At 33.8% G+C, this 18,442-nt stretch overlaps 2 protein-coding genes across 2 annotated transcripts; both read left to right on the top strand.

Annotated features, from left to right (window-relative positions):
- The first annotated feature begins 11,588 nt into the window (after positions 1-11,588).
- LOC115991118 (F-box/FBD/LRR-repeat protein At5g56420-like) lies at positions 11,589-12,754 on the top strand. The gene is made up of 2 exons (XM_031114863.1): positions 11,589-11,676; positions 12,108-12,754. The coding sequence occupies exon 2, from the start codon at positions 12,122-12,124 to the stop codon at positions 12,752-12,754; it is 633 nt and encodes a 210-aa protein (XP_030970723.1). The 5' UTR covers positions 11,589-11,676; positions 12,108-12,121.
- An 855-nt stretch (positions 12,755-13,609) lies between these two features.
- LOC115991117 (F-box/FBD/LRR-repeat protein At5g56420-like) lies at positions 13,610-17,787 on the top strand. Its single transcript, XM_031114862.1, has 3 exons — positions 13,610-14,548; positions 16,702-16,866; positions 16,971-17,787. Exons 1-3 carry the CDS (start codon positions 13,610-13,612, stop codon positions 17,253-17,255), a joined length of 1,389 nt encoding a protein of 462 aa, XP_030970722.1. The 3' UTR covers positions 17,256-17,787.
- The last annotated feature ends 655 nt before the right edge of the window (positions 17,788-18,442 follow it).

Raw genomic sequence — 18,442 nt, 5'->3', positions numbered from 1 at the left:
ACACATGTTTGAAGAATATTCTTACATACGAGGAAATTTTACCACGCATAATGAGTCTTGAATCCTGACCAATTGATTATATGCAGTAACTTACCTAAGCTTGAAACACTTTTTTTAACACTTAACAAAAATATTTCTTCATATAATATTCAAAACTGTTTTAACTTTTGCTTACAAGCCACTGCCTTTGTGGGTATATCTAAGCCAAACTCCCATTTAAAAATTCAATATTCCTGTCAAAACTTTGGAATATTATTGAACATAAAGAGAAATTAAGAAAGGAAGAATAAAAGAGATTAACATGGTTCAGTCATTATGACCTACATGTACAACATCAAAAGTCAAAGGACTATCTTTCATTCACTTGATTTATAAGACATTACATGGCAATCCATATTTCTAATGGAATTTGAAACTAGGTCAACTATTAATTTATTACATCTATTGGGTTGAGTTGGAATTTCAAATCAATATAATTGATTTCCCCAACCCCTTGATTTACTTCTAGCAATCAATCATTTGATTTCATCTTCACTTGGTAGAAAGTGATACTTTCCAATAACCCCTCAAGTTGTGGATTAATCTTTGATGAAATACACAACTTGCAGAAATTGAACCCAAAGCTTGGAGTTGTCTTATGAAATTATTGTACTTTTTTTTGTCAAGAGTCTGGTAACTCAACTAGCTGACACTTTCTCGTATTTCCAACAGAAACGTTTAGGGGTCAATCCTTCCTCCCCCAACTATGGAATTATATATAAAAAAATAAAAAAATAAAACTTTTTTTTTGGGAGTACAAGAAAATTAGTCAATAAAGGAAAATTTTGGTATGAACTAATTTGAAGTATTAATATAAAGAAAATATGAGAAAGAAATAACATAAGAGATTAACATTTTTTGGTCACTAAGACCTACGTCCACAACACCAAAAGCCTGATGGTGACTTCTTTTATTCACTGTGTTGATAATAAGGCTTAAGGGAACCCATATTTATAATGAGATTTGCATAATTTGAAAATAAGTCAATTATCAATTTCGTGTATATTTTGAAGTTGAATTTCTTATCAATATAATTGATTTCTCCAATTCATTGATTTACTCCTAGGCTTGTGACAATCGATTCCTTAATTTTATCTTCAATGTGTGGAAGGTGTCAATACTTTCAAATAATTTCTTTCTAAATTAAAATGATCCCATATTCCCTTTAATTCCAAATAAGTTTTTCATTTTATGGAGAAGTATCAGAATGGGTTGGGTGGATTTTAGCAAAAATGTTCAGTTTGAGGTAGGGGTGGGGGATAGAGTGAAGTTTTGGACAGATCAGTGGTGTGGGGATTCACCACTCCAATTGACCTTTCTGGTTGTGTTTGGGATTGCTTCCAATAAAGAAGCCTTTCTGGCCTCTTCTCTTGAAAGATTGGGGATAGAGGAACGGAGAAGCTGGGATGTTCATTTCATTCAGAGACCAAATGATTTGAAATGGGTGTTGTGGATGAATTTCTTCGTACTTTGAGTTCTAATTTACCTCCAATTGAGAATGGAGACCGTATGAGATGGAAGTTGACGAAGAATGGGGATTTTGATATCTGCTCGTTTTACAATAAGTTATGAGGTCTCTTAACCATTGTTTTTCCTTGGAAAGGTATTTGGAGGGTTAAGGCTCCTCGGCGTGTTTCTTTCTTTGTTTGGATCGCAGTTTGGGATAAGATTCTTACAGGCAATAATCTACAGGGTAGAGGCTTTGATTTTGTTGACTGGTGCATTATGTGTCGGTGTAATGGGGAGACAGTGGATCATCTGCTACTTCATTGTGGAAAGGCTTATTGGTTGTGGAGTTTTGTTTTTAGATCTTTTGGGATTTCATGGGTTTGTCAAGATCGGTTGCAGATACTTTTTTTGGTTGGTGGAATTGGTTTGGAAAGAACTCGTCTAGCATTTGGAATTTAGTTCCATTGTGCATAATGTAGTGTATTTGGAGGGAGCGAAATTGGCGGGCGTTTGAGGACAAGGAAAGCTCTGACGACCAGCTGCTTGCTTCTTTCATTGGCTCCCTTTTTGACTGGTTTAGGGTTTGGGGGCTCACCTCTAGTAATTCTCTCCCTATATTCCTTAGTTCTCTCCTTTGTAATTAGTATTTTCTTTGAACTTTTATTATTCTCTTTCTGTAATCTTTGATCTGCCTTATGCCTTTTAGCATGAGGTAGCTTTTTGAATATACATCTTTATTACTTATCAAAAAAAAAAAAAAATTATTTAATCATTTGATTTTTGGTCTAGCAAATTAGATGAATGATTATAATTTTTAGTTTTTATTTGCCTTTCTAATGTGGCGTTATCTCTTTGCACTGGTGATGTATGTGTAGAGATTTGCCATGGTGAAAGTCTTAGCAAAATAAATTTAACATTAAAAAAGAAAATATCTTATCAAATACTTTGTGATAAATCTCACCACACTCAAATAGAATACACAAAGGAGTTATCAATAAAAAGAAGTTTTATTTATGCTTATAACATTGCACTCACTTTGCTACATGCATTAGTACTCCTAATTTTTTACTCACTGCTTTTCTCCTTACACTTATTTACTATCTCACTACTTATTCTTGGATAGCTATTTCACTTCTTGAATACTACTCACTTCTTGGATGAATTGATACAATCCGTAGCTAGCCTTATATAGAGAACAACTACCACACTAAGGAGACAAGCAAGGAAACAACATCCTGAATTCACTTGCCTAACTAGTTAAAAAAGTAGAAAAAATGGTAAAAGAAAAGTCAAGAAAGGAGCACTTCTTTGTCTTGAACTGTTCACCTATTGTCACACATGCAAAACATTGGAAAATTTTAGGCCTAATACTCTAGAGTAGATGATGACTCTACATGATGAACTCACTAAATCAATCCAAGAGGAAGTCCCTTGGTCTATGCTTTTTGTAGATGATATAATTTTAATGAATGAAATTAGAAATAGAGTTAACGCCAAGTTAGAAATTTGGCGAGACGCTTTAGAATCTAAAGACTTCCAATCAAGGACTAAAACATAGTACATGGAATGTAAGTTTAATAAAAGTAGAAACTGAACTTGATGGTCAAGAAACACTAAAGAGCGACAACTTTCAATATCTTGGACTAATAATTAATAAAGATGGAAAAATTGAAGATGATGTGAATCATAGGATAAAAACAAAGTGGATGAAGTGGAGAAGCACAATAGGAGTATTGTGTGATAATAGAATACCTATTTGGGAATAAGTATTTTAAAGTGAGTGAGTTCTATGTCTACCTTTCCTCTATTCCTATAACTTCTTTCCCTTGGAAATTTGTGTGGCGTTCAAAGATCCCTCCTAGGGTTGCTTTCTTCTCTTGGACTGCCGCTTTAGGTAAGATTTTGACTCTTGAGAACTTATGGTATAAGGGTGTTGCAATTATTGATTGGTGCTATGTGTAAAAAGAGTAAGGAATCAGTGAATCATCTTCTTCTTCATTGTCCTATTGCCTATGAGTTATGGTCTATGGTGTGGACCCTTTTTGGTCTCCTTTGGGTTATGCCGCATAGTGTTTTTGACTTATTTTCGAGTTGGCAAGGTTCCTTTGGTGGGCATCGGAGCATTGATTCATGAAGGGCTATTCCTCATTGTGTCCTACGGTGTATTTGGCTAAAACGGAACTCAAGATGTTTTTAAGGCAAGGAACGGTCTATTTTGGAGTGGAGTTCATCTTTCAATCTTTTTCCTTGTTCTAATTTTTTAGAAATGCTTGATCTTTGTAGTTTAAGTGTTTGATGTACTGTTTTTCATGTACACCCCCAGTGTACCTGGTTTTTCTCTTTTAATACAATTCCGTTATTTATCAAAAAAAAAAAGAAAAGAAAAGAAAAAAGAATACCTATTAAGTTAAAGAGAAAATTTTAGAAGACTGTTGATCATCTGTGCTCTATGGTACCAAATGTTGGGCTGTTAAGAAGCAACATATTTATAAAATAAGAGTGGCTGAAATAAGAGTGGAAATGCACGAAAAAATAAGATTTAAGATGAGAAAATCCACTTAAAGATAGGTATACCCTAGTTGATGGAAGATAGGAGGGTCACTTGAGATGGTTTGATTATTTTGAGGGAACGAAAAAAGGTAAAGTATGACCAAAAATTACATTAGTAGAAGTAATAAAAAATGATATGTCAATTAAGGAAGTAACAAAGAGTACGACTTTAGATAAATAGAATGGAAGAAAAGAATACATATGGCCAATCCTAACTAATTTGTTAAGGATCCATAGCTGACTCCTAAATTTTAGGTCTAAGGCTTTGTTGTTACTGTTTTAAATTTGTTTGAGTCAGCTTAAGGGATAAATATTTCCTAATATTCAAAGTTGACATGTAAGGATACTGTGGTGTGGAAGATGAAGGAGTAGTAGCCGTTAATAAGGTTGAAGCTCATTTTCAAGAAGAATTGTGACCAATTGACTCTAATGGCTCTGATATCATGAATGTCTTAGTCTTAGACAACTATTGAAAAAAGGCTGTTAAATATTAACCGTTCTCTGTTGATACATTTGACAATATATACAAAAGAGTAAGATAAGTATTTCCTAGTCTGGTAAAGCCGTAGAATAGAAACAGTTTTTCTGACAATTTGAACTATAGTTATATAGTAACTTCATGCTCATCCTTATTCTTATCTAACTTATTCATACGTTCAATGAACGACTTATCCTGACCTCATCCAATCCTTACCACTTTGTGCCAAATACCTACATCAGTACATGATTGGAAATTACTTAAGTTCTTGTTTAATTCTAATTTTTTCTTCTTGTTGCTTATCTCGTATTCATTAATCAAGCATCCATATTTGCATGCTGTTATAAATGCAGTTATCTTCTTGTATTCTTGCCACAGAAAGTCTTTTAATTATAATGCATTGCTGTTCATAGGTCTTAACATATGCAGAAGTTGTAGAACTCCTACCTCATCTGCCTATCTTCAAAAACTTGGAGTATTTGGGATTCGATGAATCGCTGGTTAATCTTGACAATGTAGCACTGTTGAAGATATTGCAAAACTCTCCGCGTCTTAAGAAAATGGAATTTTATGGGGTAATTTCACTAGCACTACATTGTTTATTATCATGTATGTGTTCTGTATTATTATTCTGATTTACCGTGATGGTTAAAACATTCACTTTGTAACATATTCACAAAATAAGTGTAGTGAAACGAGAATGTTAAGATGAATAAGTAAAAAATTAAAATTACTTGAAAAGATAGGATTCGAAATGAGGAAATCCACTTTAAGATAAGGGTAGCTCTTATTGATGAAAATATGAGGGAGAGTGGCTTGAAATGGTTTGATCATTTTTAGAGGAGAGTGACTAATGCACCGGTCTAAAAGAGTAAGTTGATCCAAGTTGAAAGAATGAAAAAAAGGTAGAGTTTGACCAAAAATAAAATTAGTGAAAGGAATAAAAAAAAAAGCATGTCCATTAAGTAATAGTAAGAATGACTTTAGATAAAATATAATAGAGGAAAAGAATAAATGTGGCTAAGGGATACGTAGTTCCCAATGTTCAAAGTTGACAGGTAGGGATACTGGGGTGTGGAAGATTAAGTAGTGGTAGTCATTAACAAGGGTTAAGCTGGTCATCAAGAAGAATAGTGAGCAATTGACTCTAATGGCTCTGATATAAATGTCTTAGACAACTATTGGAAAAAGGCTGTTAAAGTATTAGCAGTTCTCTGTTGATACATTTGACAATATATACAAAAGAGTAAGATAGGTATTTCCTAGTCTGGTAAAGCTATAGAACAGAAACAGCTTTTCTGACAATTTGAACTACAGTTATATGGATCCATATGCTAAATGAATGACCTATCATTCCTGACCTCATCCAATATCTTACAACCTGAGCCAAATACCTACATTAGTAAATGATTGGAGATTACTTTTTTTTTTTTGACAGGTAATAAAACTTTTATTGAAAAAAATTGAACATCATGTTCACGATGGTGAACACTTTGAACAATGAAACAAATACAAGAAGATCAAGAGCTACAGGAAATGGAAACTAAAAAATCAGATACAGCAGTACAGTTTGTCCACCCCCAAACACGAGCCCAAAGAAACAGAGTACGAAAAATTTGAACATTTTAGATGTTCCAAAGTTCTCGCCTTATCTTCAAAAATGCCGGCATTCTGTTCCTGCCAGACTAACCACATTATACAAGCCGAGACCATATTCCAAATGTTTGAACGATGCTTTCCAAACCAGTGTCTCCAAATAAAGAAAAAAGAGTTCACTGACCTTGGCATTACCCATTGAATCCCGAACACTGCAAAAACTTCACACCATAAGGCATGAGAGAACTTACAGTGAAGAAGAAGGTGGTTCACTGATTCCCCATCATAGTAACATAAACAACATCTATTAACCAAAAACTGATATTTCTTAATAAGGTTGTCAATGGTGAGTATCCTATCATTAGCTGCTGTCCATAAGAAGAAAGACACCCGTTTAGGCACCTTAGTACGCCATATACACTCCCAAGGAAAGGCATCAGTGGGTGTTTGCTCTGATACCTTAAGTTTTTGTTTTTAATCTTCTTGTTGCTTATCTCATATTCATTAATCAAGCATCCATATTTGCACGCTTTTATAATTGCAATTGCCTTCTTATATTCCTGCCACAGAAAGTCTCTTAATTATGATGCATTGTTGTCCACAGCTTTTAACATATGCAGTGGAAGTTGTAGAACTCCTACCTCATATGCCCATCTTCAATAATTTGGAGTATTTGGTATTGGAAGAATGGTCAGTTAATCTCAACGGTGTAGCACTGTTGAAGATATTGCAAAAATCTCCCCGTCTTAAGACAATGGTATTTAGTGAGGTAACTTCACCAGCACTGCATTGTTTATTATCCTGTATGTGTTCTATATTATTTTTCTGATTTCCCATGATGGTTTAAACATTCACTTTGTAATGATAATTTAGGGGATCAGCCTGCCCTCAGATTTTGAAAGAAATGATAGAATACTGGATCCAGTGCCTCCATGTTTCTTGTCACAGCTCAATTGCATCAAAGTCTATGATTATGAGGGAGACAAGGAGGAGCTATCTGCTGTAAAGAGTTTGCTCAAGAATGCAGTGGTCTTGGACAAAATGGTCATAACTTGTTCAAATCATTTTGCAAAGGACTTAAAGAATCTGAAGAAGGTTCATGAACAGTTATTGAATCTACCCAGAGGGTCAAAACATTGTGAATTGGTTTTTGATTTGAACCTTTCTTGAGCTTTTACCTCCACAAAAGCCATTAATTCCTATTTTGTTATACTTCGAACTTCAAAAACTAAATTCCCTTTTTTTCTGTCTTGACCTTATACGTACCTATGTAACTTGATATTATGTAATGATCTTTTTTGTTAATTGATAATATAGTTTTGAATTGTACAAGCTATAAGCTTACACTCAATATATGTGTAGTACAGTACCTACTAGTTATGAAGCTAAAACAGATGGAATAAATTCTCGCTACTAAAAGGAAGAAAATGACTATCATATGGTCTAATTGAGAAGATGGGGTAATGAGTAGGAAGTTATGAACAATTTCCTTTCGACTTTCTAGCTTTCTTTGTATTATTGGTGATGAAATATATTTGGTTCAATTTAGGCTACTGGTTATTAGCATAAAGATATGACAAATGAACGCCCATTTGAGAGAGCACGCTATTATAGCAACAATAAGTAGTCTCCATGCATATGTAGTGAGATCTATATGTTATGGGAATACCTATAAATCAGTTCTTTAAAATTCTTCTTTCTATTACTGCTTTTTTGTAGTACATTATGTACATAGTTCTATTTAACAAGAAATTGATTACTAATTTTGCATTTTTTCTTTTTGTACATCTTGCATTAATGCATGAATATTTGCATTGCCATGTGAGACATATGTTTCAAGTCTTTATGTCTTTGCCTTAAAAACAAAAAAAAGAACTTTATGTTGCTTTGCAGCAAAATTTCTTGTTGAATATTGACACTAGAGTTTTAGGCTTGCTGAGAATGCAGTGACCATTTAGGCAACATTGTCTTTGTCTGTGCAGCTAGGGACCTTCCTGTTTAGGCAATTTGCATTCATTTTTTGCTTGAACTGTTGCTAATTTTGCCTTCATAGAATGCGAATATATGATAGCCCAACAATTATAACATCCTTTAAAGCACCTCATACTTGTGGTTTGAACTCATCTCCCACTTCTCTCACTATTTACTTATTTAAAAAAAAAAAAAAAAAACATATATCATTCAGCCAAAAAATAAAAAGACAATAACTGTCCTGTTTGGTGAGCAAGTTCTAACACACATTTTCACATTTTAAACAACCTTACACACGTTTACGTTTCAATACACTTTTTTACTCACAAATATATCAGAAACACTCAAATAACATTACTCAAATTCCTCTACCAAACGGCCGAATCATCTTTGAGTTGAGTGAATAAAATCCAAGTGGGCCTGAATTGTCAGCCAACTATGACTAGCCCAGGTCCATCACATCTTCTCCCCCTAACGCTGTCGTTTTGAAAACCCATTTCGCCGTCAATTTGGAGGGAATTCTCTACCTTGTTTCCCACCAAACCAAAAACCCTCTCTGCTTTCTTTTCTTCTCACATCAAACACTGAAACGCCACTCCACTCCACTCCACCCCACCGACGTCGTTTTGGTTCCTGCCAGTGGCACAAACGGTAATTATCTACCCATTCCATTTCTTTACCATCTTTATATACTAGTATTATAGTTCTTGTTCAGTGATAATCTTGTGTTCTTAGTGCATTGGAGTTTTCAATTGATCCAAATTTGGCCAAAAGATTTTTTAAAAAAAAAAAACATGGTTTTGGAATTTCTGTTCTTTTCTTGATTTTGGTAATAATGTTAGAAATGTAAACAAGACCCAGTAAGGAAAAAAAAAGTAAATTATTTAATGGTGGTGATTTTGTATTATGATAGGTCAGTCTAGTCAAGATTCCAAAAAGCTATACTTGTTGGAATAGCTCATGTTTATAGCTATAAAAACAAAATCCAAAATTTTGGGGTCGGCTATGGATTCTCGACAGATTAGTTAGGGTCTGCCATATGTTTATGAAGTAGCTTATAAAAAACTTATGTTTTTAGCTATTTTGCATCTCACTATGTTCTTAATATAGCAGCTGTTTCTGGGTCTTGTATCTGATAAAGCATTTTGTATATTAAAGGAATTGTTCAAACTATGGATGGAAGTGGTCTTACTCAACAACCCAAAAAACCGGAGCTAAATGAAGAACTAGACGTTGTTGACAGGAACATCAAATGCTTACATAATTTACCGGAGGAGATTCTTCGATACATCCTATCCCTACTTCCAATAAAAGATGCTATTAGAACTAGCGTACTTTGCAAGAGGTGGGAATACCTCTGGACCTCCATTCCCAATCTTGATTTTAAAGGGTTGGAGCTGGCTAAGAGAAAGCATTTCATGAATATTGACACTAGAGTTTTAGGCTTGCTGAGAATGCAGTGACCATTTAGGCAATATTGTCTTTGTCTGTGCAGTTAGGGACCTTCCTGTTTAGGCAATTTGGCAATGGCTCTGACAGTCATTAAAGCCAAAGACATGGTATTTTATATGTGGTGGGTATATATACATGAAGAACCTACATATTGTGAGAGACAAGCATATAAGCAGGGGCGTGGCCAGGATTTTCCACATGGAGGGGCCGAATTATATATTTATATATATGCTAGTCATAACTCATAATTATTACAATAATTATATTCTATATAAAATAGTCAAATTTAACAATTTGTAATATTTTAAAATTCAAACAAGATAAAAAAAATTGTTCAATTTGCTATAAACATATAAAAGAATTTTATTATTATTATTATTATTATTATTATTTTATAAAAGCCTTAGCATCTCCTATATTAGAATTGTGCTTGATGATGACCATTCATGAAATAAATTCCATTCATTATCATTTCATAGTGAAATTTTTAACAAAATTTCCCTTTTTCAAATTGGGAGAGGGTTAAGACTTGAGAATGTTTCTTATCTCTAGCGCAACCTAAATTCTGTTGTAGAAACATATCAATGTTGGTACAACTTATAAGGCACCTGGATTCAAAAGGAAACAAAAAATCAAATAAAATATATAAAAATGAGATGATGATAATGAGAGAAAAAACATAAGAGGAAAAAAATTGGAAATATGAGAAAATGATCAAATTTTGTGAAAAAATGATGATGATGGGACCAAAATAAATGAATTTGCAGGCTAAGAATGAAAAGAAAAACACACCAATTTGAGCAACGCGCATTGCATTTAAAAATTGAAAACAATAGGAACAACGTCCTTTTTCTATTCTTAGAAAAAATAAAAAGAAAGACACCTAGAGATTAGGGATTTATAAGATTTTGGTAAAAGTGTGTATATTGTTTGAGTAGAGTCCACTTGAGAAACTAACTAAATATTGGAATTGTAAATGGCTAAATGCAATCATTGTTATATTTTAAAGGGAAATAACATAAAAACTAACAATGAACAGATCTTTATGACATTTTTTTTAAAGGAAAGTCATTATCCAAAATCAAAGTAAAGAGAAAAGTAAGCAAAACAACAGTCAAAAAAAAAAAAAAAAAAAAAGCATAAACTATGAAGATGATGAATATTCATAGCTAATTGGAACTCTAAAACCGGAGACTATCTTCTATTCAATAGTTTGGAAACTCTAGGTTCTTGGCATATTGTGCAAGTAGGTGGGCCACTTGATTACTTTCTCTTTTATTATGATTTAAATTGAGTTAAGAGTAGTCTAGACTCATGTATTAGGTGGCCTATCCAACTATGTTAGACCAATTTTCTTCCATTGATAGCAAGAAGGTTCTGTGAAATTTTTTGGAGGGGCCAATCATTATAATTTGTAGGGGCCCAATTTATTTTTATACAACACTATAAGAGAATTACAAAAGTTTTTTTTGGGGGGGGGGGGGGGGGGGGGCAGGGCCCCCCCCCCCCAAGACTATATGTACCTGCGCCCCTACATATAAGTTATATATAAATATAAGTGAACGAGATAATTAATTTCCCCCAATATCCCTAAATTTTATTTTTCCCTCCCCTTAAGTTATTATTGATGATAATTGAAGAAACTAGATCATGTTGCATTCATTTTTTGCTTGAACTGTTTCTAATTTTGCCTTAATAGAATGCATATATATGATAGCCCAACAATAATAACATCCTTTAAATCACCTCATATTTGTGGTTTGAACTCATCTCCCACTTCCCTCACTATTTACTTATTAAAAAAAAAAAAACATATATCATTCAGCCAAAAAAAAAAAAAGACAAGAACTGAATCATCCTTGAGTTGAGTGAATAAAATCCAAGCGGGCTTCCTATCAAAAAAAAAAAAAAAAAAATCCAAGTGGGCCTGAATTGTCAGCCAACTATGACAAGCCCAGGTCCATCACATCTTCTCTCCCAAACGCTGTCGTTTTAAAAACCCATTTCACCGTCAATTTGGAGGGAATTCTTTACCTTGTTTTCCCACCAAACCAAAAACCCTCTCTGCTTTCTTTTCTCACATCAAACACCGAAACGCCACTCCACCGACGTCGTTTTGGTTCCTGCCAGTGGCACAACCGGTAATTATCTACCCATTTCTTTACCTTCTTTATATACTAGTGTAAACAAGACCCAAAAAAATACATGGTTTTGGAATTTCTGTTCTTTTCTTGATTTTGGTAATAATCTTAGAAATGTAAACAAGACCCAGTAGGGAAATTTTTTTTAAAAAAATATTTAATGGTGGTGATTTTGTATAATGATAGGTCAGTCTAGTCAAGATTCCAAAAAGCTATACTTGTTGGAATAGCTCATGTTTATAGCTATAAAAACAAAATCCAAAATTTTGGGGTTGGCTATGGATTCTCGATAGATTAGTTAGGGTCTGCCATATGTTTATGAAGTAGCTTATGAAAAACTTATGTTTTTAGCTATTTTGCATCTCACTATGTTCTTAATATAGCAGCTGTTTCTGGGTCTTGTATCTGATAAAGCATTTTGTATATTAAAGGAATTGTTCAAACTATGGATGGAAGCGGTCTTACTCAACAATCCAAAAAGCAGAAGCTAAATGAAGAACTAGACGTTGTTGACAGGAACATCAAATGCTTACATAATTTACCGGAGGAGATTCTTCGATACATCCTATCCCTACTTCCAACAAAAGATGCTATTAGAACTAGCGTACTTTGCAAGAGGTGGGAATACCTCTGGACCTCCATTCCCAATCTTCATTTTAATGGGTCGGAGCTGGCTAAGAGAAAGCATTTCATGAATTTTGTGGAAAGAGTGCTTCTTCTTCGCGACTCTTCTGATATAAAAACATTCACTCTCTATTGTGATGTGCTACGTGATGCATCTCATGTAAGTGCGTGGATCTCTGCTGCAGTAAGGCGTAATGTTCAACGGCTGTATATTAGCCTTTGCAATTTCAGAAAACCATTTTCATTGCCTCATAGCTTGTTTACTTGTATGACACTGACAGAGTTAGAACTTGAAATGCCTTGTATCCTCAAACTTCCTCCTACAATTTGCTTCACAAATCTCAAGACCTTAAATTTTGGGTTTGTTACATTACGAAAGAGCACTCAACCGAGAAGCTTTTTTCTGGGCTGCCAGTCCTTGAGGAGTTGGATTTACAGAATTGCTACTGGGTGAATCTTAAGGTTGTGAGTATTTCTGCTCCAAAGCTTCTTTCAATTCGTATAATTGAAGATAGGGAAAATCAGAATGATGAAAATGGTTGTCAGGTCATGATTTCTGGAGTTAGCCCAGGTCCATCACATCTTCTCTCCCAAACGCTGTCGTTTTAAAAACCCATTTCACCGTCAATTTGGAGGGAATTCTTTACCTTGTTTCCCACCAAACCAAAAACCCTCTCTGCTTTCTTTTCTTCTCACATCAAACACTGAAACGCCACTCCACTCCACCGACGTCGTTTTGGTTCCTGCCAGTGGCACAAACGGTAATTATCTACCCATTTCTTTACCATCTTTATATACTATTATTATACTTCTTGTTCAGTGTTTATCTTGTGTTCTTAGTGCATTGAAGTTTTCAATTGATCCAAATTTGGCCAAAACATAAACAAATTGTTACAATCAAAATACATGGGTTTTTTTTTGGTATATCTGTTCTTTTCTTGATTTTGGTAATAATGTTAGAAATGTAAACAAGACCCTGTAGGGAAAAAAAATGGAAAGTTTAATGGGGTGATTTTGTATAGGTCTGTCTAGTCAATGGGGGTAGTAATGGAAAATTTAATGGGGTAATAATGTTAGAAATGTAAACATTATACTTTCTGGAATGTTTCATGTTCATAGCTACAACAACAACAAACAAAGCCTTAGTCCCAAAATTTTGGGTTTGACTATGGATTCTCAACAGATTAGTTAAGGTCGGCCATATGTTTGTAAAATAACTTATAAAAAACTTATATTTTTGGCTGACTATTTGTATCTCACTATGTTCTTAATATTGTATTTATATTATATTAAAGGAATTGTTCAAACTATGGATGAAAGTGGTCTTACTCAACAACCCAAAAAGCAGAAGCTAAACGATGAACGGGACGTTGTTGACAGGAACATCAAATACTTACATAATTTGCCGGAGGAGATTCTTCGATACATCCTATCCTTACTTCCAACAAAAGATGCTATTAGAACTAGCGTACTTTGCAAGAGGTGGGAATACCTTTGGACCTCCATTCCCAATCTTGATTTTAAAGGGTTGGAGCTGGCTAAGAGAAAGCATTTCATGAATTTTGTGGAAAGAGTGCTTCTTCTTCGCGACTCGTCTGATATAAAAACATTCACTCTCTCTTGTCATGTGCTACGTGATGCATCTCATGTAAGTGCGTGGATCTCTGCTGCAGTAAGGCGTAATGTTCAACGGCTGTATATTAGCCTTTGCAATTTCAGAAAACCATTTTCATTGCCTCATAGCTTGTTTACTTGTATGACACTGACAGAGTTAGAACTTGAAATGCCTTGTATCCTCAAACTTCCTCCTACAATTTGCTTCACAAATCTCAAGACCTTAAATTTTGGGTTTGTTACATTTACGAAAGAGCACTCAACCGAGAAGCTTTTTTCTGGGCTGCCAGTCCTTGAGGAGTTGGAATTAAATAATTGCTACTGGGTGAATCTTAAGGTTGTGAGTATTTCTGCTCCAAAGCTTCTTTCAATTCGTATAGTTGAAGATAGGGAAAATCAGAATGATGAAAATGGTTGTCAGGTCATGATTTCTGGAGTTAGCCTCAATTACTTTCATTATGTTGGTGAATTCTACAATGAATACCATGTACACAACTCACCCTCACTTGTAGAGGCATCAGTTCTTGCTAGTTGGTATAATGAGAGAAAAAGACAAATTGCCCACCACATGTATATGCTTCTTACAGGGTTCTCTAGTGTAAAAAAACTAAAACTTTCAAACTGTGCTGTTGAGGTAGGCTTTCTTCTCTCTTTATAAGCTTGTTTATTGTTTTTCTTTTTGTTTTTTTATTTTTATTTTTTAACTGTATCAAGTGTTTAATTCCTCCTTTGCATTGCTTGCATAATTATGTATCATTTACATTAAACTGGAAAAGGTAACTGATTAAAGGTTGAAGCTAATGTCAGAATAGCATTTTGTGCTTTCATGTTTGTTGTGTTTTGAATCTTGTGATGCATGTTTGAAGCATATTCTTATGGATGAGGAAATTTTATCACATAATGAGTCTTGGCCCCTGAGTCCTGAACAATTAATTATATGCGAATAAAACTTACCTAAGTTTAAACACTATGTTTAACACTTGAACAAACATTTCATCATATAGTAATCAATTTTTTTCTTAACTTCTGCTTACAAGCCACTGCCTTTGTTAGTATCTAAGCCAGAATCCCATATAAAAGTTCAATATACCTTTTAAAACTTGGAATATTATTGAACATAAAAGAGAAATTCAGAAAGGAAGAACAAGAGATTATAATGGTGCAGTCATTAAGACCTACGTCAACAACATTGAAAGTCAAATGGCTATATCTTTCATTCACTTGATTTACAACACATTACAAGGCAATCCATATTTATAATGGAATTTCAAAATTTTGAAAATACGTCAACTATACATTTATTACATGTATATTTTGAGTTGAGTTGGAATTTTAGATCAATAAAATTGATGGTCAAGCAAATTAGATGAATGATGAGAATTTTTAGTTTTCATTTGCCTTTCTAACATGGCATTATCTCTTTGCACTAGTGATAGATGAACTAACTAAATTGATCCAAGGGAAAGTCCCTTCATCTATATTTTTTTGCAAATGATATAGTTTTTAGTGGATTAAACTAGAAATGGAGTTAATGCCAATTTAGAAATTTGGCGAGACGTTCTATAATCTAAAGGCTTTTAATTAAGTAGCACTAAAACACAGTACATGGAATGTAAGTTTAGTAAAAGTGAAATAGAAACGAAGGAGCGGCAAGAATTGATGGTGAAGAGATACTAAAGAGTGACAATTTTCTATATCTTGGATCAACAATTCAAAAAGATGGGGAGATTGAAGAGGATGTGAATCATGGGATAAGAGCAGGGTAAGTGGAGAAGTGTATCAAGAGTATTGTATGGTCATAGAATTAAGTTAAAAGGAAGTTTTTATAAGATTGCTATATAACTAATTATTCTCTATGGTAGCGAATGTAATGTTGGGCTGTTAAGTTGCAACATATACACAAAATAAGTGTAGTGGAACGAGAATGTTAAGATGAATAATTAAAGATACATGAAAAGATAGGATTCGAAATGAGGAAATCCACTTTAAGATAAGGATAGCTCTTATTGATGAAAAGATGAGGGAGAGTGGCTTGAAATTGTTTGGTCAGTTTTAGAGGAGAGCAACTAATGCACCGGTCCAAAAATGTAAGTTGATCCAAGTTGAAAGAATGAAAAAGGGAAGAGTTTGACCAAAAATAACATTAGTGAATGGAATAAAAAAAAAAAAAAAGCTCGTCCATTAAGTAAGTAACAGTAAGCATGACTTTAGATAATATATAATAGAGGAAAAAAATAAATGTGGCTAAGGGATACATAGTTCCCAATGTTCAAAGTTGACAGGTAGGGATACTGGGGTGTGGAAGATGAAGTAGTGGTAGCCATTAACAAGGGTTAAGCTGGTCATCAAGAAGAATTGTTAGCAATTGACTCTAATGGCTCTGATATAAATGTCTTAGACATCTATTGGAAAAAGGCTGTTAGTTTTAGCAGTTCTCTGTTGATCCATTTGACAATATATACAAAAGAGTAAGATAGGTATTTCCTAGTCTGGTAAAGCTATAGAACAGAAACAGCTTTTCTGACAATTTGAACTACAGTTATATGGATCCATATGCTAAATGAATGACCTATCATTCCTGACCTCATCCAATATCTTACAACCTGAGCCAAATACCTACATCAGTAAATGATTGGAAATTACTTAAGTTTTTGTTTTTAATCTTCTTGTTGCTTATCTCATATTCGTTAATCAAGCATCCATATTTGCACGCTTTTATAATTGCAATTGCCTTCTTATATTCTTTCCACAGAAAGTCTCTTAATTATGATGCATTGTTGTCCACAGCTTTTAACATATGCAGTAGAAGTTGTAGAACTCCTACCTCATATGCCTATCTTCAATAATTTGGAGTATTTGGCATTGGAAGAATGGTCAGTTAATCTCGACAGTGTAGCACTGTTGAGGATATTGCAAAACTCTCCCCATCTTAAGACGATGGTATTTGGTGAGGTAACTTCACCAGCAATACATTGATTATTATCCTGTATGTGTTCTATATTATTTTTCTGATTTCCCATGATGGTTTAAACATTCACTTTGTAATGATAATTTAGGGGATCAGCCTGTCCACAGATTATGAAAGAAATGATAGAATACTGGATCCAGTGCCTCCATGTTTCTTGTCACAGCTCAATTGCATCAAAGTCTATGATTATAAGGGAGACGAGGAGGAGCTATCTGCTGTAAAGATTTTGCTCAAGAATGCAGTGGTCTTGGAAGAATTAGTCATATCATGTTCACAGCATTTTGCGAAGGATTTAGAGAAGCAGAAGAAGGTTCATGAACAGTTATTAAAGCTACCCAGAGGGTCAAAACATTGTGAATTGGTTTTTGATTAGAACCTTTCTTGAGCTTTTACCTCCAGAAAAGCCATTAATTCCTATTTCATTATACTACGAATTTGAAAAACTGATTTCCCTTTTTTCCTGTCTTGACCTTCTACATACCTATGTAACTTGCTATTATGTAATGTTTTTTTTTTTTTTTTAATAATATATTTTTGAATTGTCCAAGCTATAAGCTTTCACTCAATTTATGTGTAGTACAGTACCTACTAGTTATGAAGCTAAAACAGATGGAATAAATTCTAGCTACTAAAGGAAGAAAATAAGTGGGTTTGCTCAAAATATGACTATTATATGGCCTAATTGAGAAGATGGGGTAATGAGTAGGAAGCTATGAACAATTTCCTTTCAACTTTCTAGCTTTCATTGTATTATTGGTGATAAAATATACTTGGTTTCAATTTAGGCTACTGGCTAGTAGCATGAAGATATGGCCTTCTTGAGCTTGCTCTCAAAGAAGCCATAAATATCTATTTCTTGGAACATGAGAAAATTTGTCTAGTTATTTCATTATACCTTGAACTTGAAAGACTTATTTCCTGTTTTTTCCTCCCTTGATGTTCTACTATGTAACTTGCTGGTATCTAATGATACTTTTTGTTATTTGGTGATGATTAGTTACCCTCCTAGCTATATGCTTATTCTTGATTTATGTGTTCAGTGTTAGTGTTTTACTTTGTGTGTGTGTGGAAAATCTAGTGCAGACTTTGATGGTTAGTTGAATTTGTTGTTCTATGAAAGGATTACTTGTGAGATGCAGGCTAGTTGATACTGTTTTAGGGGTTGTCTATTTTTGAAGGGTTTTAGATTAAGAAAAGAAAGTTAAAAAAAAAAGAAAAAAGAAAAAAGAAAAAGAAGAAGAAAAAGAAATAGAAGTTACAACTAATATACATATAGAATAAATTAAAAAACTAATATACCACGCGCTATAACTTTTGGTAATAATGAAATTAGGCACTATGGCTGAGTATAGTTTATTGTTAGTGTTGCTTTTTACCACAAAAGTTTTGTAATCTGGTTGCATATAGGTTATCTTTAAAATTGTGTAGAATTGCTCCGCTCTTTTCAATGAATAGTACATGGTTAATAATATCAAACTAAGAGAAATTCCAGAACCACAAACCTTTTAACCACAACTTTGACATGACAAACTATAAGTGATGGAGAAAAAAATTATAAGT

This window comes from Quercus lobata, chromosome 5, assembly GCF_001633185.2.
Source record: "Quercus lobata isolate SW786 chromosome 5, ValleyOak3.0 Primary Assembly, whole genome shotgun sequence".
In the NCBI taxonomy this organism is placed as follows: domain Eukaryota; kingdom Viridiplantae; phylum Streptophyta; class Magnoliopsida; order Fagales; family Fagaceae; genus Quercus; species Quercus lobata.
Note: the sequence above shows the minus strand (reverse complement) of the source record. Positions and strands in the feature narration are given on the sequence as shown.

What these genes read in the sequence shown, in the direction of transcription:
- LOC115991118 (XM_031114863.1), top strand. Translation starts at nt 12,122, where the DNA reads ATGGATGGAAGCGGTCTTACTCAACAATCCAAAAAGCAGAAGCTAAAT.
- LOC115991117 (XM_031114862.1), top strand. Translation starts at nt 13,610, where the DNA reads ATGGATGAAAGTGGTCTTACTCAACAACCCAAAAAGCAGAAGCTAAAC. An exon ending in TTTCAAACTGTGCTGTTGAG is followed by an intron (nt 14,549 to 16,701) that starts GTAGGCTTTCTT and finishes TGTTGTCCACAG; the next exon opens with CTTTTAACATATGCAGTAGA. An exon ending in AGACGATGGTATTTGGTGAG is followed by an intron (nt 16,867 to 16,970) that starts GTAACTTCACCA and finishes ATGATAATTTAG; the next exon opens with GGGATCAGCCTGTCCACAGA.